The sequence below is a fragment of the Triturus cristatus genome, chromosome 1_2 (genome assembly GCF_964204655.1).
Source record: "Triturus cristatus chromosome 1_2, aTriCri1.1, whole genome shotgun sequence".
Classification (NCBI taxonomy): domain Eukaryota; kingdom Metazoa; phylum Chordata; class Amphibia; order Caudata; family Salamandridae; genus Triturus; species Triturus cristatus.
This window is the reverse complement of record NC_140580.1, coordinates 445,762,227-445,784,203: the sequence shown is the minus strand read 5'-3', so window position 1 is coordinate 445,784,203 and position 21,977 is coordinate 445,762,227. Positions and strand designations below refer to the sequence as shown.

At 43.3% G+C, this 21,977-nt stretch overlaps 1 protein-coding gene across 5 annotated transcripts in view; it reads left to right on the top strand.

The window, feature by feature from the left end:
- The window catches only part of EXOC6 (exocyst complex component 6), a 1,441,232-nt gene that overhangs the window by 72,161 nt on the left and 1,347,094 nt on the right, over positions 1-21,977 (top strand). For 3 of the 5 annotated variants that reach the window (XM_085606140.1, XM_085606138.1, XM_085606136.1), the window contains exon 1: positions 11,461-11,775. The exons of the other annotated variants lie outside the window; for them this stretch is intronic. In XM_085606140.1, coding sequence (XP_085462266.1) covers positions 11,669-11,775 — 107 coding nt within the window. In that variant the 5' untranslated portion in view covers positions 11,461-11,668. Of the gene's footprint in view, positions 1-11,460; positions 11,776-21,977 lie in introns of those variants that run through there. 5 annotated transcript variants of the gene reach the window in all.

Genomic DNA, 21,977 nt, shown 5'->3' with positions numbered 1-21,977 from the left:
TGTGAGGCCATAGAGAGGATCCATCTATTTCCAGAGTGTCCATTAATGATGGGTCAAATTTATTTCTAAAGTTCAGGTGAAATAAAGAGAAATTCTTTATTTGTGTGTTGAACATTAGAATGTTTTCTGGCATCAAGTAGGTGAGTTTTTTAGGTGACCGCAGAGGCTGGAGAGGTCATTGTTTTTTTTATATTGTTACGCACACTTATGAAAAGCATAAGAACTGCTACATACTACATAGAATTCGGTATTTATGCCACTCCAGTCAAACAGACTTGCTGGTCAGAAGAAGCGGGCTCAATTGCCTAATTTAAGAGAAAATCCCTTCCAGCTCAGGAAAAGAACACTGCGTCCTTCTCATATACAAAATCCTCTGGCAATCTCATCTACATTTCTATCAAACTGGAGCTGGATGTAAGAATCCAATAGTGGTAGAGCTAAATTGCAATCTATGATTAGGTAACAGTGGTGAGGCTCTTCTGTAGGCTCTGTTTAAGGTCCATCTTAGAGGAGTCATTCATCTTATGTAGAATATCTTTGCTTCCTACGATCATTTTGGAAGCAGGGAATATCCGGAAACTGCCTTTGGGTCCTACAACACTTCTCATGACTTACTGGTATGCTATTCTGGGACACTGACAACACTCTCTTACATTACATTAAAGTGTTAAATGCAATTTAGCTTTACATGGTTGGTCGCAAATTGACCTACCTCATTAATATTAATGAGATAGGTCATATTTGCAACCCACTAGGAGTCGCAGGCATCACAGGGATAGTGGCCTGCTGGGATCATCAGAACACCATGTCTGTGATTGCTTTTTAATGATGCAGCCAATTTCCATTAAAGGAAACGAGACCACATATCTTTTTTTTGTTTGTTTAAGAAGAGGCAGTGGTCTTGTGGATCATTGCACCTCTTAAAAAATATTTGTTTTCATTCACGAAGGGGAATGGGTCTCTAGGGGACACCTTCCGATTTGCGATTAGGTTATCGCTTTACCTCTACATGTTTGTAGTCAGTATATTATTAATGTTTTCCGATGGGAGTTTGGTCACAAAACATTAGTACATACCATACAGATTTGGCATTTGGAACGGATGCCCTAAATACGCCCTTTCCAAATACCAAATTGGATTTGGGTCGCAAACACAAATTGCGATTCTGTTACAGGTTACCAAAACGCAATTTGGTGTTTGGACATTTAAAAATTGTATTTTGCAGTCGCAAACAGCCCCATTCTGTGATTCACAGTTTGCAACCCAAAAAGGCTTTCTTTGTACATCTGGTCCTGCAACTTTGACTTATTTAGTACTGCAGCAAGAAACACAGACAGTTGAGAAGGACAATGATTAAGGCAAGCAAAACAAAGAAAATCCAAATAGACAGAAAGAAGGGGAACCACAAATGAATACGAAGATAAGCTAGGCTCTGTATCTTAGGTTGAAGGGAAGGGTTTACAAAAACAGACTAGAAAATAAACGGCGAGGTGAAAATCCGGGTAAAAGAGGAAGTGCGTAATGGTGCACATCTCATTCCCTCTCCCATGTTAGAAAATTATATGAAGGCACGTGGGAGTGTACGAACGAGAGAAGGGAGAAGTAAGAATTGTCATTAAATTTAAAAAACACATTCTGCAATTAAATTATTGTCATCAAGAACTCCTATCTGCCAGAGAGTCAGACCCCATATCATCCTGGCAAGACTAACTCCTGGTCAGGGATATTGTGCATGTGTATTGAAAATATCCATAGTTGTATTCAGCCAGCGATGCAGGTCAAGGTGTAGGAAGCTGGCTATCTATATAGTGCACCAAAATTAGATTAATTGTGCAGAGAGTTCAGGCAAATCCCAAAGGGATTACAAGGGCACAAATGACATCCCAAATGATCTCTTTTGTGGTAGTGTGGATAAGCATTTAGGCATATCAGAGGGTAGTGTTAAGCATATATTAAACACACATATGGCAGTAAGTGAGACCACAGTCAAGAAAGAAATACAACACCAATTTATAAAAATAACACATGCTTTTATATAAATTTAGATGCCAAGATAATCAGAATGGGGTAAGTAATTTTTAAGTTATTAATTTTTATAGTTTTCAAATATGGACAATGCAATTTCTGGATCAGTAATGTTTTCCGATGGAGGAAATCCATGTATTGAATTCAAGGACTTAGCAGCGACTTACAGGATTGTTCTTCAGGACTTAAGGTAAGTATGGGGCAAGGTCCAGGGCCACACCAACAGGTCTCCTCGGGAGGCTCTGGAGCGTCCGGTTCATTCACTTCAATCAAAGAATGGTCTGGTTACAATGAGCCTGCAAGGGGCACCAGTCCAGGAAAACACAGGGGGGCTTGACCCTTGAAATTCCCGGGTAATTAGGGACACCATTGGTCCACTTCTCCTCAGGCTGTGGGGTCAGGTGCAGTGGTGTCTTTTGGCGTAGAGTTCCTGTGCTGCAGTCACTCGTGGTTGGAGGGGGCTTGCAGAAAGAGGGTGCAGGCAGTGACTGGAAGTCCAGTCTGGGCAAACCCAAGGGTGTGCTTAGCTCTTGTGGGTCTGGGGACCCCCGTTGGCACTGTCACCCCCCCTCCCTTGGACTCAGGCTCTGGAGAGCAGGTGCATTGGTGCTTTGAGGTGTCGGGTGGTAGCAGTCACAGAATTACGCTTGGTCTTTGTTTCTTCTACAGAGGGGCAAGCTGGGCTTCTCTCAATGTAGGTCTCACTGTCCCTGAAGTTCTTCGACTGGCAGGTTGCTCTTCCTCTGCATTGGTGTCTGGTCTGGGCACAACAAGCTTTAGCTGCTGCAAAAGGTCCAGTACCCCAGAGACTACTACTGTGTGACTCCGGTCGTTCCTTGCGCCCCACATGTGGCTGGAGGACGGGTCTGACCTGTAGGAGCACTGCTACCTCTTCCTGGGTGGCTGAAGCGTCGGTAGTCTCCATAGGCGGCAGGTCGGTGTACCGGATCTTGTGGCTGTGGTGCCTGTGGCTGCAAGGGAGTAGCTCCTCTAGTCCAAGGAAGTTCCTTTGGCAATTTGCAAAGCATTGGCAGAACCTCCAGGTTTCTTGAGTTCTGCACTCTGGAAGTAAGAACCAGTTGTTCCACGAGGGTCGGGTGCAGCAGGCAGGTCGGCAGGGTTGGTGCCAGGTTAGTCATGCTCCTTGGTTCTCTGGTCAGCAGTCTTCTTCTTTGTTCACTTCTTCTTTTTGTCAGTAGAAATCTGAAGTCCTGGTATCAGGGGTCCCCTAAATACTCAATGAAGGGGTCTTAAGGGGAGTGAGGGTAGTAGCCAATGGGCTATTTACCCCTGGGGTCACTATACCCTCTAGATGACCGCTTCCTGTGGGGAGTGGGTATCATCCTATCCCAGAATTCCTCACTCCACCACACACAAGTTGGTGCAATCCTAAATTTGGTGTTCACTTCAGACGTGGTCACCCTAGTAGTGTGCCCAGCCTGGCAGTGCATCACTCCTCCTGCATAGCTAATTTCCCTGCCTGTCCAGGCGCCTGATAGTTGAGGGCAGGGGGTCTGCATCTTCCCCTGTGAGTGAAGTTAAATTTGCATACCAAAGGCAGAGGGCTCTTTGAAGGTCCTGCTTTAGAATGCTAATTCACAGGTCATCCTGTGGGAAGCCTTGTAAACACCCTTGCCTGAGCCGGCTTTGTTTCTGACCTCCTGAGAACAAAGGCCCTCACTGCTAGGGGTCAGACGCTCGCTTGTCTGTGGTGGCAGGCTGGCTAAGACCAGTCTGTCAGTACACTAGTAGTTGGTAGGTTTTCAGGTGGGACCTCTAAGGTGCCCTCTGGGTGCGTCTATTAATAAACTCATCACTGGAATCAGTGTGCGTTTATTAATACAAAGTGTTTGATAGCAAACACCATATGTTTCAGTGAAGCCATTATGTAGCTGGGGAACCCGTTTTGACCAGCGCCCAGTACATACCTTAAGATGGCTTTCCTGCTCACTTGCAATATCTAGTAATAGAACTAGATATCACAGGGGCACATCTGCTCATGCAGAAATGTCCTCGCATAAAATATAATGCACCCTGCCTTAGGGCTCAAAGGCCCGCTGTAGGGGTGACATATATATTAAATGCCGTGATTTTTGACATGACACACAAGTGTGTGTCATGCCATGTTTTCACTCATGGTTTGCCCCATATCATGCAGCCTACAATGGCAGTCTGTGTAGAATTTATATGTGGGTCCTTTAGGGTGGCATAAGATATGCTACAGCCTTTATGGACCCTCTTTATTACCCATGCCCTAGGTACCTGAGGTACCATTCACTTGGGACTTACAGGGGTGCTGAAGTCCTTTGCCAATTGTAACACCAGTCGACAACCCCTTGTTTTAGGGAAGGAACACTGGCACTGAGGTCTGGTTAGCAGGCCTCAGTGCACTGTCAGAGTTGAAAATCAGCATCTAGTAGCTAAAAAGGGGGCAGAAAGTGAGAGGTAACTGCAACAAAAGCCCAGTTTCCTACATATGGCTTTTATTTATTGCCTGTGGCTACTGCAGGAAACATTGATTGTCTTGAATGAATTTTGATATCAGCTATGACTATGCATCCACAAACTCAAACAACTTGCCTCTTAAAAGGTAAACTGATTTACGTGAGAAATACATGGCTCACGATTGGTAGACTGGTTCAAGTTGCAAGGCTTTAAAATACAACAATACAGTAAAGAAACTGAAGACGATGGAGGGTTCAACCCAACAATACAGTTAAGGAAATAAAGACTGTATAGGGTCCAATCAAGTTAGATAACACAATAAGAATTGAATTATTGAATTGCAAAAAAAGAATGAGATCCGATTCAGGGATCAACAGTTATAGCAAAAAACAAATCAGAGTTACTTTTTCAAAACAGGTGTCTTCAGCTCCAGTGTTTAATTCTTGTCTCAAAGTGCCACCAGGGGACGCCACTATTTCTTAGCACTGAAAGGAGATACTGGGTCCATTTTGCAAAGCCATTTGCATATTTGCTTAGTGGTGCAATAATTGTATGACCGCAGTGTATGTCTACTGGCAATTCACAAAGGCGCATTCGTAAATGCCTGTGCAAGCGAGGGTCAACCCCTATATGCATAATAATCCACCATGAGCACTGGAAACTGCACGCAAAAAAAGTATTACTCAGGTTTAAATGTATGGGGAGCGGGAGCGGGTACAGGACCCAAAAATGGGTATTTTTTTACACACTAAAAGATGGTATCATTACAACATACACACAAACAAAATGAAAAACAAAATAAAAAATGCACAAATGTGACGTCACTGGAAACATACCACACTGATCAGAAATCACAAGTAAACACAGGTAGCTAGTTGGTCACACGAACACACAAAAATACAGATCACTTCGATAAACATGAGCACAATGCGAAATTTACACACATGAAAAAAATCCAGCTAAAAATAGAAATCACAAGGTATATACACGACTGCCTTTTGGGGATGGGGGAGGTTCTCCAACAAACCTGCACCCATCCTTCAATAGCTGCAGCTCATTATATAGCCAGTCACATGCAGGTCAGCAGTATAAGAAAGCCTGCCACAAGCATGACTACTTTTCCACTAAGCTCCTCCTTCTGAGGATTGCCTACTTCAGGAACAGATTGATGATCTCTTTCTTTGGTATGGCTGAGGAAGAGGTAAGGGGGAGATACTGCTTGCAACTCTGACTGATCTTGGACATGTTTGCAGGTTGATAGAAGGCGCTTACTTCACTACGTACCCATTTCTGTGCCATCAGTGCCAAGTTAATTGCTGCACTCTACCTCTTAACCACTGAGTCATTCCTAATGACCAGTAGGGCTATGACTGGCATCATAGAGGCAAGTCAATCTTGATGCTTGCACCAGGTATTGATATGCATTACCAGTCGATTGCAGTAGTACCCCAACAAGACAGTCACTGCAGGACTGGCAACACGTGGCAAAGCCTTTGCCATTTCCCCCCATGTGTTTGGAGTCATCAATGTGCAATCTGCCTGTGAAGCCAGGGCCAATTCACACTACATGCCTTTCGTGGAGCAACACATGGTAGTTTCATCTTTTATTTGTCGGTGATTGTACATCAATTGTTTGGTAGGGGTTACAGTGAGTACAGCAAACACAGAGACTGCATGCTACCAAAACGCATTACATCACAGAGCAGTGCACACCTCACAACACTCTACCAGTGCTTAATTTGTAGAATAATAAGTGCCAGGATCCTGACCAGGAAGCCAATGCAGCTTGCACCACCCATTGCCCCGTCATCGCTGCCAATGACGGCACCAAGACAACTACTAACCATTTCCTTCGTCTGCAAGCGCGACCGTTTAGATTATTCCAGGTCCCCAAAGCTAAAGGAATGGCTGGGGAGCCAGGTATTAGTCTTTTCTTATGTATATCTTATTCATAAACAACCATTGTTCTGATCATCTCTAAATTAGATGAGCAGCTCCACCATGTGGCAGAGTGTCATAAGTGTGGTGATGACAATTAAGTGTCAGTGCCGAACACCAGAAACCAATTAAGTGCCAGTGCTGAGCAACAGAAACTACTGACTGAAATTAAGTAATGACTACAAGACTTCCTCTGATTGAAACTCTACCCAAAACCAGACTAGATTGTTCGAATATCATCCATACATTTGTGTGTTATGGTTACTTCATAGATAATTAACATACATGCTGGCACTGGCCAGCACCCAGATGCACTTTACTTAAACCCGAGGGGTTTTTACTGCAATTTCTCAAATAATCTCTGAATCAAAAGTATGTTAATGCAATTTCTTGATTTGCTTTTCGTATTCTCATTGAATTATTTAATTGTATGAATTAGCCTTCATTCATCTTTTTTTATTGATTTCTGCCATATGTCTGGCAAAACATCATGAACTCAACGGCATTATTTACATTATCCAATGGATTCTAGTTCCCAGTTTCCAACGCATTTTGGGTCCTGTGGCCCTTCATCAGGGACCACTGAAAATTAGCAATATGTATTTTTGCACCAAAAGGGTTACTCACCTACACAACAGTAATCCAACCTACATGTGACTATGAGTGTGACTTGTATCGAAGCCCCACCCTTCCTCCAGAGAACATATGCAGCAGACCTAACTTCAGTGTTTCAATAGGCCTTAACGAGTTTGAAAATAGTGCAACCTCAGAACAGTGTGGTTCAAAAAAAGTGGTACCGGATATCCATCCTGTGTTTCATAGATAAGACATGAGGGTGTTATTTTGGAGAAGAGTTAAACAGTACACCTGCCACAGGGGTAATGGACAGTGACTTTTAGTAAGCCCCACGGGGTCATTTTTAGTGACATATTCATTTTTTTTTTATTCCTCTTATATGTACAGACTCCTTCCCCTTCTGTAGGAGAACAAGGTGTTTTCTAAAGATAGATTACCTATGCTCATTAGCTGCTAGTTTTTAGTGATCGTTTTCTCTGGTTTGATGCGATAATATAGATTGTCATGCATACGAACTTGTTGCAGGAGTGTCTGTTGGCCAACTGTCTAACAGTCTATCATAACTATCTAAACAGATGTGCAAATAGATTGAAATATAGTCTGTCTCTTAAGACGGACAAAGGATCACTGCCCTGCAGGTAACAGTAAAACGAATAAAAAGCTCGCTTTTTGCCAAAAAGCATATCTTTCATATTGTTTTAGGCAGAGAGAGCACACATTTTCAGAACTTGACATTATGTACATGTACATTAATGAATGTTACTTGCAAAGCACCAATCATATTATTATTTTAAAATAATCCTTGCTTACATGGCAAACAGTGCACGTAAGAGAAATACATATACATGTAAAATACTTGTGCACCTAAAATAAACATGCATTTTTCTGCAGCATTTAATCAATCACTGTCAATGCATCCTGGAGTGGCTTGGCTGTGCTATGTGACGCACGCGTAAATTAATTACTTCTTAGCAAATTATAACTTGTATACAGTATACACATCTCCACATCACACAGTATTTGCACCTTACTGCGCTACTTCATTTCACGGCTACAGCACACTTGTTCCTGTCCATGTGATGCCACCAGGTATACATGAGTGCAATCAAATTGACCCTGTAATATCAAGAAACCCTGCTGTAGAATAGGTGTTTTCTTTGCCGTCATTGGCTGTGAAGGCAAGAAGGGGAATTGCACATGCTCCCCACTCACTCTCTGCAAAGCATCCTTCATTTAGCAGAGTATTTTGCTTAAGCTTGACTGAGAAATACCGTGCACCAACCCTACCGTCCACTGTGTGGTACCTGTTGAGAAGAATTCTAGCGCTGCTAACATTTTCAGTAATGTGGATAGTAGTGGATTCCTTTGTTGGGCTCCAGGGTATCCATGATAATGAAAAAATGTTTTGCAGGATGCCTGTATATCCACAGGATCTCAAGCTGACACATATTTATGGGTTCTAGCTTTACTCGATTCAATGACCTTCTTCCTCTTAAAGCACCATCTGGCTTCTTCTGGATGAGATACAATCACTACATCCATTTGAACACCCAAGGATAATTTGTTCTCACCCCCAATCTGATTTGATGTAATGTATGTGGTTTTGATTGAGTGTATGCATGGATGAATTTGAGCTCTATGTGGGGCATTAACTATGTTTTTGATTAATAGATATATTTATTGATTGGTTTTGATTGTTTGTATAAAATTGATATATGCACTTACTTGACAAAAATAACTTTTGTAAAAAAATTGAAATGAGTATTTCAACCAAAAGGTAAAATAAATACAAAAGGTCTATCTTTATACCTGTAACTCTTGTTGAGTGTTTTATATATTCCGATCTCTCCATTCCTTTCCAGTTCAGCCTTGCATTCTATCAGGTACCTATCTATTAGGCCCTAATATATACCTAGTGAACCGGTCTTAGTTTTTCTCTTGAGTATTTTTGCTATTTACCCCGCATATACCGGTTCTTTATTGTTCTCTTGGGGTCCCCCTCTCCTAATTGGTTTTCTAGCTTTACTCCGTCAATCCTGGCTCTCAACCTGGATTTCTGAGTCATTTGAGGTCATTGATCGGTAGACTGGTTTCCATCCTAATGTCGCGTGGTTTATTGTAGCAGAACATTGATCGGGCATACGTGCTGCAGTCAGTACCTAATTTAAGGTGGTGGTTATGTTTTTGGGGACTAGAACTTATTTTTCCTCTTCATAATTTCCAGAGAGAGAGTAATTCAAACACAGGGTAAAACAGTCACAAAGGGAGAAAGCAGAAACCTGCAAGAGTGAGATGAAGGGGAAGGGGGTGTCTGGGAGTAAATTAAAGAGGCTTGAGGTTGATTCAGGACTATGAAGCTTTAGTAATGGGTGTGCTAGCATGTAATAGTGCCTAAGCAGTGCTTTCGGCACCTGCACTCATTCTGTTACAAATTAAGAATTGGCTGTATCCATGGTGGTGTACTGCGGAATAGAAGTGTGAGCTGTTGCAATCAACCTTTGAGAGCTTCACCTGTCCATGGCTGTTTAAATATGTCTGGCCCTGTGTGCAGGTGTGTATGATTACACTTTTTAGCTCAAACAGTGCATGTATTGTTTTTTTACAATATTGTGTTGGTCTAAGTTTTTTGTATTGCTTTACAGCCTTTCTTACAGTCTCTACACGTTCAGTAGTTTTTACCTCCTATTTTTGACTTGATTTCCCCACTGATTTTCAATGCTGTCTCATACTTGTAATTGTGTGTTATATACCACATACGTTAATTTTTGCATGTGATAAATATCATGTGGTAAATAGCACATGACAAATAGAGCATGTGGAACACAGAAAAGTGATAAATATGACAAGTGGCTTTTAACTTATAATCGCATGAGTTGGTAAATTCAGATGCCAGCCGCCACATGGCATGGTTATGCATTTGGGCTTGCGTATTTTTTGTCTTTCATTTTCCAAACAACGGCACTGAGTTAATGGTTTTCTTTCACTTCACGACAAGGACTGGTTTCACCTGCGTTGCTTGCGCAGCATTTATTAAAGCTCAACATATTTGGTAGTTCTTTTGTTGTTTCATTGCAAGTCGTATTGGATGGTGCCACCACTGGTAATTTTATGTTCCAGTAGACCTGGAGTATTATTTTAGATACATTGTAAGTTGTTTTGTTTATGCTACATATCTTTTCAAGCACTTGGTTTTTGATTTGGGTTTGCACTTTTTTGATTACACATGGGATATTTTTCATATTAGAACACGGGACACATTTTGGATTGATTACGTTATTTATTGAATTTAAAATATGTTCTTTTGGAGCACGAACTTTGTGTTGCAGTTGTTTTTGAGTGCCTCATGGTGATAGGTTCTGTATATGAATGCTTATTGAAGTGCATGCTAACTCAGTCTACATCTGTTTATTCATGTTTGTGGTTTATGAGGCTATGGATGGTCCCTGATGTACATTCTTTTATTGTAGTTAACCCTGATCAAGGGCTCTTTGCCCGAGATGGATTGGGTGCATAGGTAAACTGGTCTGGATTCTAAATGTGTTGCCACCCAATACTCAGGGATATAACATGCACCTTGGAATACATTTCCCACCATAACATCTCCTTCAGTTCAAACTCACTCACTATGCTATATCATGTGTTCAACTCAGTTTTCCACCACACAACTTTTAGAGTCCACCAGCTGCCACTGCAGGGAAATTATATTTTTGTTCATCTTGAAGCCTACAGATTTTGCACAACCTGTTACAGAAGGCTAATACAATCAAATGGGGACCAAAATCCACCATGTAGATTCCAAATGGTGTGTTGTACTCAGGATTGGATATCATCGAGTTAGGAAGAGAGCTCATTTGGGCATGAGACCGTCATGCAAACCAAGTATCAACAGCTATACATGGATTTCACACATCTGAATAAATGCCAGGTAAGTAAAATGCTGAATTGTATGTCATATTCATCAGCTTTTCACGTTTGTGTTCTATACATATTATTTTCTCTGGATTGTTCGCTTATATCAGGCTTCCCTAGTCTGCCAGTTTTCCCTTCTTGCTCCTACTCTCCCAGAATTTCCACCTGGCCATTATTTTACCAGCATATCTGATATATTATTGCACGGCCTGTTAAAAAATTGGATTGAAAAAACTGGAAAATCCAGTTCCTTGTCCCCCGCCCCAGCCTTAAACATGGTCAATGCATAAAGAAGTAAGTCACTTCAAGAGTATTGTAAAGCGTCTAAACTGTTTCTCGGTTATTTTGAATACATAGGCAGTATTTCCGAGCTAAAAATGATTAAAGAGGACTAGACACTAAATGATATTCAAAGACCAGCCCCTCGTTCTCTTACAATCGGACAAATGAACGGTATTTCTTGTGAGAAAGGTGTCACCCCTATGTTTGCTGCTACGCAGTATGGAGAGAGCAGGCTCCGGCTGCCTGGGCATCCTTCTGCCTGACACACGTGGGGGTGCTGTTACCTCACGCGTACAGTACACCTGTCAGCAGGAGGTGCCCGTGCCGGCGCCCTGCCAGCTCTTTATTCCAGGCCGCGCTCACCTGCCACGGGCAACCCCCGCGCGGCGCATTGGGTTACGAAGGCACAGCACAGCGCCCCCTGCTGGCCACGGCGCGCGGCTCCCGCTGCCAGGCAGCTACCCACGGCCCGTGCCACAGAGCAGCGCGCAAGATGGCGGCGGCGGCGGAGAGCGAGAGCCTGGAGACCATCACCGAGCACGAACGGATACTGCAGGAGATAGAGAGCACCGACACGGCCTGCGTGGGACCGACCCTCCGGTAAGGGAGCCTGCCTTTGAGGGCAGGCCACGGGGAGGGCAGAGGGAGGAAAAGCCCCCACGCCGAGGCCTGGCTGTGGAGCGGCACACAGGACTGTAGTGACAGCTGCCCCGGACACAGGGCGGGGGCGGGTTGAGCTCCACGCTGCGTCAGGGTCCGCTGCAGCTCCTGGAGCCGCCCATAGCTTCCGTGAGCGCGGCAGAGCCTGGTCCTATAACAGGGAGAGGCTGCATCCATCCCTTCCCGGCATCCTCTGTATCACCCAGCACCAGCCGGGCTGTCATACTGTACACACAGCTGCTGCTCTCATGAGCACACAGGCTGACGCTGCGCTGCTTCGCTCATGACCAGAGGTGACTTAGAGTCGAGCAGTGAATAAATAAAACGCCCTCTGGGGTCAACAAAAAAAAAAAACAGGACCGGCCCCTCAGCGGACGAGCCCGTTACTTAAAAACATGGATGCGTTGTCACGAGCTGCGGCTAGTAGTATTGCGTGCACAGCTTTAATGAGGTATGGTCGGCGTTGTAGTGCACTCAGCCGACACTTTGTTGTACTTTTTTTTTAACTGGCATTCACAACACTTCTCGGGCAAACAGACTCTATTACATAGGAAGTTAGCGAAATATATCACTTCGCAAGAAGCAATCTGGCCTCTTCTCAAGCGGAAGCAGGTGCGGGAAACACCTGAACTTTATTTCCCAGCGCAGACAACGCTTTATTTTTCAATAACCATCAGATCATGTTCTGACTGTTTTTTTTTGTTAGGAGGAACAGATACACTTGCTCGAGCGTTGGCTCCTGTCAGTGAATGTTTGTGTTTTGTTAGCCCTTCCCAGTCAGGGCTGAGCCTGTTTCTCAGAGCCCGGCCCATCCTGCATGCTGGGCGCCTATTGGTTACATTCCCGTGATCCGTCTAGAAAAAAAGCCGGGGGACCGTTCAAATGAAAAGCACAAGCATTCGTGTACATAAATGCTTAGTCGAGTTAGTACCATACATTTTCCCTGGAATTATTTCCGCCTTGTTGTTTTCATGCCTGCTTTGCTTGTAGTTTAGCATAGGCACTGCTCACGCATCGTGTTTGCAACTTGCTTCGGGTGCACGTGCTACGTTAATAGACTACCAACTACAGCGCAGAAAATTACAGTTCCGTGTTAATGCACGGTGACCTGGCATCTCTTAACCCAGAAATAATAGTTACACTCATGGAAATAAACGTGGCCAGTGTCCTTTAGGTTGATCACTGGAACGAGGCCAAGGTGTCGAATCAAGCACCGCCACACCTGGTTAATATGTAATCTGCGGTTAAGTGCCTTTTGTGGAAGCATAAAAGGCTTGCAGTAAAACGGGTTTTACGAATGGTTATCAGCTGATGGTACTTGCCCCCCAAACATGTTGCAAATGGTTTAGGCTTGAAGGACGGTGTGTGACAGTATTGATGTTTATTCTATTAGAAATAAACAGTTTTTGCGAGAAAATTAAGAGTATTGGCTTGTTTACTTTTTAAGGTTACAGCTACAGAACTCTGTTCATCTACTAAATAAACTGAGAATTTGCCGAATAATACGAGCGTGTACATTTTCAAATTTTCTGACTTTGTCCTTTATTTACTATTCCTTCTGTTTGTGAGGTATACATAATAAATCAGTATACATAATATATCGGCATAGTTTGCCTTGTTGCAAGCGATATTGGTTTGGGAGATGTTAGTCGTCTTGATATTTTTTCATCGGAATTTATCAATAATGATGGTGTTTGCCTCTGCCTGCTACTACACAGTGAACCACAGTCGCCTTCCTCTTGTAAGCAACATTTATGTGTCATTTGAAATAAAGAGGAATATGTGAGCGTTGATGTGTTGGCAAAACGATTGAAACATGAAATCATCTCTAATGCATAATATACAAAATCAACAGTATTGTGTGGGAAATTTAAAGGAGAGACAAACTGTGCTTTTTGGAGCTGAATATAGCCAGTGCCTACGACCAAAATATGAACAATTTTAAACATTAAGGTACAGTGGGTGTCGGCTGTACAGCAAGCAATTGTAAACATGTAAATTGTGATTTTATTGTGTGAGGGGAGGAGGAAGGATTGTACATGAAGTGTGCGCCCATTTTGCTTTCCTGGCTGCCCATGGATATTTTGTATGTAGGAACGGACGGCATGCTTATAAGGACATAAGTTAATAATTGTTGACTAAGTACTTGACATAACCTTTAGTTGGACACTATGGATACTCTGAATGAAGAACGAGAACATATGGCAGAAAACCTCATTTGGGACCTTAATGCAGTGTAACACTTGATAAAGTTGTGACTATTAGGATAAAACTAAACTGAAACATCTGAAAGGCAAGAGTGAATCAACTCTAATAAAGAAGAATTGGAACACCATCGGACTTTGAGTTTTTTAAGGTACTGGGCTTAGAAAAATTAGCCAAATTGGAAAGATTTATAAGTATATCTTGACGATGATGTTTCAAAAATAGAAGTTGCAAGTATCACTCTACATGAAAATAGCTTTTTTTAATCATCACTAGAACTTTAGAGTAATCTGTGTTATTGGTGGGGATCGGATTGAGACAGAAGGGAATGAAAGATATGTTTATTTGTTTTTACCAATGTGACTTGCTGAAGTTTTTTTCTGCATAAAGATTTGAACAATGTTAGAAGGATTACAATGTTATTTTGCAAGGGAGTTCTTTGCCCTTCTCGAAGAACACTTCGGAAATTAGCAACAAATGGTGCAATTTAAAGAATTGCAGGGCACTGGCGTAGGTATACACTTGTTTAAACGTAACTACCATTTTAATTGGAGGTTTGGGGCATTTTGTAGCAAACTGTATATCTCAAACACATTATGCACCAAGGCTCTGTGAAGAAAAGGTGATCCCCTGATGGGCCTACACCTTTTGGACAGGGCTTAGAATATGTTTTGTATGTGCTGACAATTCTTGTGTGTGGGTAAATCCCCCATACCAACAAAGATCAGTAATATTTAGGGTAAGGTGCAGAAAATGTCAGTACATTTCTTTTTTCACAAAAAGTTTTTATTGAAGTAAATCACATTACAGGTCACATAAACTATGTATGAGTGTAACACAAAGTCTTCCCATATACCTAAAGTCTAGCGGTCTGAATAAAGCACTAGTTATGTTCAAGCATTGTTATTCATGTACGATATTCTTGTAGAACCAAATAACAAATAAACGTACACCAACAATTAACCGCCTCCTCCCCACTCTCCCTTGTTACATCAGTGTAGTTCAGGACACATACCAGTTAGAATATCAGGCCAGCGAACAACTACCGGGGGCACTCCAACGAAACCATGGAAGGCAGGAGCCTGCAAGATCCTTCACGTAGTGTCACCTTCCAACCAGCTAGCAGATAAAACATATTATTGCATACATTTATAGGGCCTTATTATGGGTCAGGGGTTTATCATGGTAGGTGCGTATCATCTTTAGTTTGCTCCTTGAACTTCTCCAGTAACATATCCTAGGCCTGTGCGAGAAGATACTACCGAAGACCCTCTCTCTCTTCCGTATATAGCAGCATGCCTTCCACCTGACTCCACAAGACTACTGCTCGTGCCCAGGAAGTCAAGGTGGGAGCTGATGGCTATTTTCAATGCATCGTGAGTGCTTGCTTAGCTAATAACAGGGCAAAATCCATAAACTGAAGTGCAAGGCACTCCAGTTTGGGATGGGGAAACAAGCCTATAAGTACGGCTTCAGGATCTCTGGGACCAATAGACCAGTGGTATGTAACAGTATCCGTAGTACCTGGAACCAATAAGGTTGCAACAAGGGGCAGGCCCGCAGCATATGAAGAAGGTCTGTTACCAGGACCAGACATCGGGGGCAAGCTGCAGCTGAACCCAGGAAAATCCTATAAATGCGTGCAGGTGTAACATAAATCCAATTCAGAAAGTTAAATTGGATATACTTAAAATAGGCCACCATAGACACTCTTCGTGGATACTCTAAAGCTGTTTACCATTCCTCCCCATGGAGTGGTCTGGCCAAATCGACCTTACCTGCAGTACGAAGAGATACTCAGGAGACATCAATCTGCTGTAAAAAGGCCCTATAAAGCCTATTTGTTGTAAAAAAGAAGGCCTTATAAAGCATATCTATTATCAAAAGGCCCTATAAAGCCATTTCACCAGTTTCCACCAAGTACCCACTGTGTATAGCATCTGGTACACCTCATATGTCCAGGGTAACTCATGCCTAATCTGAAAAAGGGTGGAGAGAGAGCGTAATATGCTCTGATATGTCAGAAAGTGTCCAGGCGGGAGATCACAGTCCGCTACTATGGTCTGAAAGTCCATTACCTCCCAAATGAGAGACCGGTCCCCAATGGTGAAAAGACCCACATTATCTCATGCTGTAAGATGTCCTCGGCACAGTCACTCTGTCGGTGTAGATGTCGTAGGCACAGTAAAGGAATAGCCAGAGCGAAGGGGATAACTGTACCTGTCAACTTATTTGTCCGGGCTAAGCAGGCCTATGCCACCCGAAGCAGCCCCATGGACCGAGCGTCCTGGCAAGTGCACAGGGATAAAAGATAGTTCATAAGATCATTCTGGAAGTCTACCGTCATGAGGGCCGTCTGTTAAAGAGAGAGTCCAGACAGTCCCATGCCACCCACTGGAGTTGAGCTGCCAGGTATTAACGTACGAAGTCCGGGAGGGCGAGTCCTCCTGTAGATACAGGATGCTTCAACGGGGCGAGCGAGACGTGTGTTCCGGTGCCCTATATCAGTGTCACTAAAGAGGAAGACAGATATTCGAAAAGGGAGAGTGGGAGCAAGAGTGGGAGGTAAGTGAAATAATAAAGGAGTCGCGGTAATGCCTCCATCTTCACCAACGCCACTCGGCCAGTTACTGACAGGGGTAGAGAAGACCAGAATGTAATCTGTGTTCGAAGACCCCGTATCGCTCTGCCCAGGTTCCCCTCTCATAATTAAGTAGGTGCATGATATATGCAGATCCCCAAGTACCAAAACGATGGCACCTCGAAGCGGATCCTATGATCCAGTAATGGCTGAGTAGAAGCCTACCCTGCTGCTGCAGCAGGAAATGTCAGTACATTTCATACAAGAAAACATAGAATAGGTTATCACAGATTAAATAAAGGTTTTTTTTTGTAATCTGCGTCCAACTGGTTCTTTTCAGTTTTTAGGTCTCGCCTGCGAACGCAGCGTGAAGCGCTGTTGTCCGCCAGCGAGATCTATTGTTGCTAACTTGCCTCGGAAGTGGGACAGGAGATGGGCACGCGCAAGGCTTTTGGCAGATTTGAGCCGGTGTACGCGCACGTGAACACGCACGTGCACACACGCGATGTGCACATCTCCTGTCCCGCTTCCGATAACATGCCAGCCCCGTTGGAGGCTCCGTGTGGGCTATTGTTGGCGCAAAGTGTACTTTTGCAATTCTGAGCAACAATAGCCCACACGGAGCCCCCCCAGCCCTTCTTTACTCACCGGGCTGCTCTTCTGGGAGGGGGGGGGGCTCCTCCTCGCGGCTGCAGCACTTCTGTTGCGGGGCTTCCCTGCACTCCTGGGAGCCCTGCGCTGCTGTGGTCATCCTCGGCCGCCGCATTCTTCACCCGGGCCCCCTCCTGGGACCCGGGGCTTCTCTTCACTCCGGCCGCCACCGCGGGGCTCTCCCTTCAACATGGGAGCCCCGCGTTAACATGGCATTTGCCGGAGCAGGCCCCGCCCACGTCCCGGGCAAGGGCACCTGACTTCCGGCTTGAAGACTAGAAGTTAACAAGCAATTGCAATGCCATAGTTCTCGCATTGACGCAAGTTTGAACTATTGACATTTGCAAATAATAATGCCTTTTATTTTCGTTTTCTTTTTAAAAACCTAAATAAAAGGCATTGTTATTTACAATGTCAATAGCTCAAACTTGCATCAATGCGAGACCTATTGCATTGCAAATGCTTGTTCTTTCTATCATTGTCTTATTCCAATAAGCAGTGTATATAGGAGAATGCTCAGCACATATTGCACTCTTTGAGAAACGCAGGCCATGGGCATTTTCAAGGCTGTATTATTGAGGAGCTAACTAGAATGTTTCCATGAATGCCCACAATATGTCTAATAGGACACTATTATACAAGAATTAGCTATAATGTCACTATGAATGCCCACAGTTGGTCAAGAATGGACCACTATCGGGCGAAACGTAACCTGAATGCACACAATGTGTCAAGAATGGGTCACCAATATGCCAGGGATAGCCCGAGGTTTCCAACAGTGCCCACAATATGTCAGGCAACAATGATGCTGTGGGTAGCATGAATGTGACAAAGAATGTCCATTATATCTCAAGTATGTGCTACTGTTACACCAGGGAATTCAGAATGTCTCAAAGGACGGCCCAATATGCCAAGCGCAGCCACTATTAAGCAAAGAGAATTCAAAAGGTTATCAAGAATGCCTCCAATAGATGGCCACATTATGCGAAGGGACTGCCATACCGTTGAGAAAACAGCCAGCTTTCTTACTCTCCTGTAGCCGTAACCCTGTTGTACCCTCATATGCACAAAAGAAAGTGCTCACACACAAACGTACACAACTTTAAGTCCCTGCCCTCTTCCTCTCTCAGCTCCCAGATAGCAGTGGTAAATCTTTGGCCTGCAGTGGCTCCACAGCTCATGGCCAGTTTACTGACTGCACTGTGTCGTCCTATGGTGCTGGCAGCAGAAGCAGCAGGTGATTGTAGGAGGAAGCAGTAATCCCTGTTCCAAGCTGCCACAGGATGCTAGAGATTACCAGTGTCCAGAACATGGGGATCTGCTGGATGCAGCTCTCTAGCTCCTGAGGCCCAGCGAAGACAAGCACATACATGGGACAGTAGGGGGCTACAGGGATAGGCCAGAGGCAGATTGGAGAGGTGTTAGCTGGAGATGAGAGGAGACTGGTAGTTTAGGGAGGGCCATCAAGAGTTATTTTGGGGATTTTATTATTTTATAATAGTATGCTTCTTGCCTGCTGTCAGTGTCTGGGCCTTCAGTTTTGTTCATAGTGGGTTTCAGTGTAATAAAACATTTAGGCCCACAATATTAATGATTGTTGGGTTCTGTCCAGCACCATGTTCCCGAGGACTTCAATTTTAATGAAAAGTGGGACTCTGGCTAGTTGTCCATGTTGAGGCCCTCCATTTTAAGGACATGTTTTTGCCCCCTGCCACCATTTGAGGTCCCCTTTAGTGAAAGCAGTGTTCTGGTCTGTTTCAAGTAGCTGGGGGCATCCGTGACTATGAAGGCAACTTTTTGGCCTGCTGTAAGTGTTGGGTACTGATTTCCAATGGAAGTGGAGTTCTGTCTTGTTTTTAGTGTCTGTAGGCTGGTGGGGTGACCGCTGAATTGAGATCTTGTGAAGAGGTTGGGCCCACCTGCACCACATAGGATGTAGAAGGGTGTTATACCAACTGACTTCCACAATTAACTGAGCAAAGGGCAAGAAAGCTGCTGTGTCAACGTAGGTGCCAGAGACTGTCTAAAATAATAAATTGTCAATATAGCTAAGGTTTTTTTTATCAGACTGTTGATGCGATTTAAGCTGCTGTAGTACCTGCTTTCTTTCTGAATAAAAGAGTTAGTTTCAGTTGCTCAATCCACGTCACATTTTTTATACACCTATAGTTTGTGTCTTACATAAAGGGCACATCTGAAGGGGCTGTTTCAGGATTAGGGGACTGTTTTTGGCCTGGGTCCCAGAACAGCCTGTGACTACCCTGACCTTAAGACATTCATTGCCAAACGATGGCTTTCAGTTCTTTTGATGAAAGAAGCCTACATTTTCACTCTTTTCTGAGGATATTACAGCTTCCATACACCTAGAAGTGAGCTTTAATTTGAATACAACCTCATGTAAGGTTGACTCTTCATGAATCCATAACCTATCTTGTAGACCAGAATTGTTGCAATGCATTATGATCTTGCCCCTAATTAGTTCATAAACAAATCAAATCTACAGGTAATAGCAATTTTTTAGTGCAGCTACATAATCTTCTATCTTTTCCGTATCACCTTGTTTCCTGTGAAAGAAGTTATAGCGATCAATTCGCTATACACACAGTAGGCGAAAAATATGCATCAAGGTCCTAGAGTGTGTGTGTAAAAACATCTCCCTCATCCTCTGACTGGATTTTCTTTTCAATACGATTGTACACCTTTAATTTCCCAGGACCTAATCAATGTAGCAGCACTTTCCTTTTCCTCTCTGGTGTAACTTCATCACTGTCAAAGTTAGAAATATAATTGATGCCGTATTCCTTCCATTTTCCCATTTCATATTTGGTTCAACTTCAGATACCATAAGAGGCTGAGGAGAAGGTACGTTCTGTGTAGCCATGGTTAGCCAAAGGTTGAAATCGCAACAGACCGCAGTCAGATAAAAATTCAAAACTAAGATGCTTTAAATCTACCACGAAACCCCCCAAAAATGTCGAGGTGTTTGTGAAACATTCCCATAAGGTAAACAGAAATCGTAACTTTCATACTTTGCGCAAGAAATGGATTGACTTGAACCGGATTGCACTCTTGAATCTTTACAATTAGCTGCCACAGTTCATACCCGAGACTGAAACAAAAGTGCATGGCATATGTAGGAAAACAAAATTCAGGCGCCAAGGTTACGATGTGCAGTGCAAAAACACATTATACTTACCCAAACTAAGATGGCCACCATCGATAACTAACAACAATGAGCCAATCTCAAAAGAAGAATTCCACGGTGGATCAATCAGGTGCACTGCAGTTTGTACAGCTAATCAGGAATGCTGATGTAGTGGCTAATGGGTGAACTTGCGCCCGTATGTCCTCAATGGAAGGTACAGGCAGCACAGTGCCCTTTATGCGCGCATACAAACCATTGAATGCAGGTTTTTATACCAATAGGATACTGGGGGCAACAACTAAACAAAAGGAAACATTTAAGATACTCCAGGAGTTAACCTCTCTAGAAAGGGTAACGCCCAGGTGACCACCCTCTCAGGAGTTCTGGGATAAATCAAATTACCTTTTTAGTAACAAAATACAGATATTTAAAGATAGTATCACTCTTGCTTGCTTGAAATTAGGGTAGCCAAATAGGGAGAATAATAATACATTATTATCCAACTTTTTGAAAACTGATGAAAAGCGAATGTTCGAACTTCTCACCAAAGTTAAATATGGTTCCCCTAGATACCCTTGTCCACCTGCTGGCTCTACATAATTCCTTGAGCAAAATATAATGCCACACCTTTTAAAAATGCAGGAATCATCTCCTTGTTCAAAAACAATTTGCATATCCAACAGTCCCCAAAAACTATAGACCAATATTATTGCTCCTTCTACTCAGCCAAGCTGATAGAGGCCCATGTGGCCCAAGAACTTTGCAACCATCTACAGGATACAGCCTTCCTCCATCTAGTTCAAGCAGGTTTCCGCCAATTTCAGACCACAAAATCGGTAATTGTGACTGTGTTGGATGATTAAAGAAGTAAAATCAACCTTGGTGAAAAAGTCGCATTGGTTCTACTGGAATTATCTGCATGATTTGATACGTTTGATCATAGGAATCTAATCAACCGTCCTGAGGCAGCAGGAGTGCAAGGCATAGAGTTACAGTGGATCATGCCCTCCTTAGAAGAGCGAACACAGTCTGTCAGATTCAAGCAATTTTCATCCAAACCTAAAGTTGGAGTGTGGGGTACCTCAGGGATCTTCGCTGTCCCCGCATTGTTTCAACCTCCACATTAGACCCCTTATTGCGGAGTTAGCTGCTATGTTAACAATTACACTGATGACTCAACTGTTTGATCTAGATGGCACATCCTCTTCCTGTGCACATTTTCACAATACAATGAGATACATTGGTAGCTGGATGGAGACTAATCAGCAGACAAAACAGAGATAGTTCTGATGAGTAACAGGAGCTGGGCCCACCACCAATTCCATCTACTTCAGATCAGAGCGTAAGTGTGGCGATCAATAGAAATTTCTCACTTGCGCCCCAGGTCAAATCCTTGGTTTCCAAATGCATAACCCTGTTAAAAATGCTGAGGAAATTAGCACCGCTTCTAATGTTAAAAGCACGGAAGCTACTAGTGATCGAAATTGTTACTTTGCAACGTAATTACACAGATGCAATCTATGCAGATTTGCCTAAAATTGCTCAACACAAACTACAAGT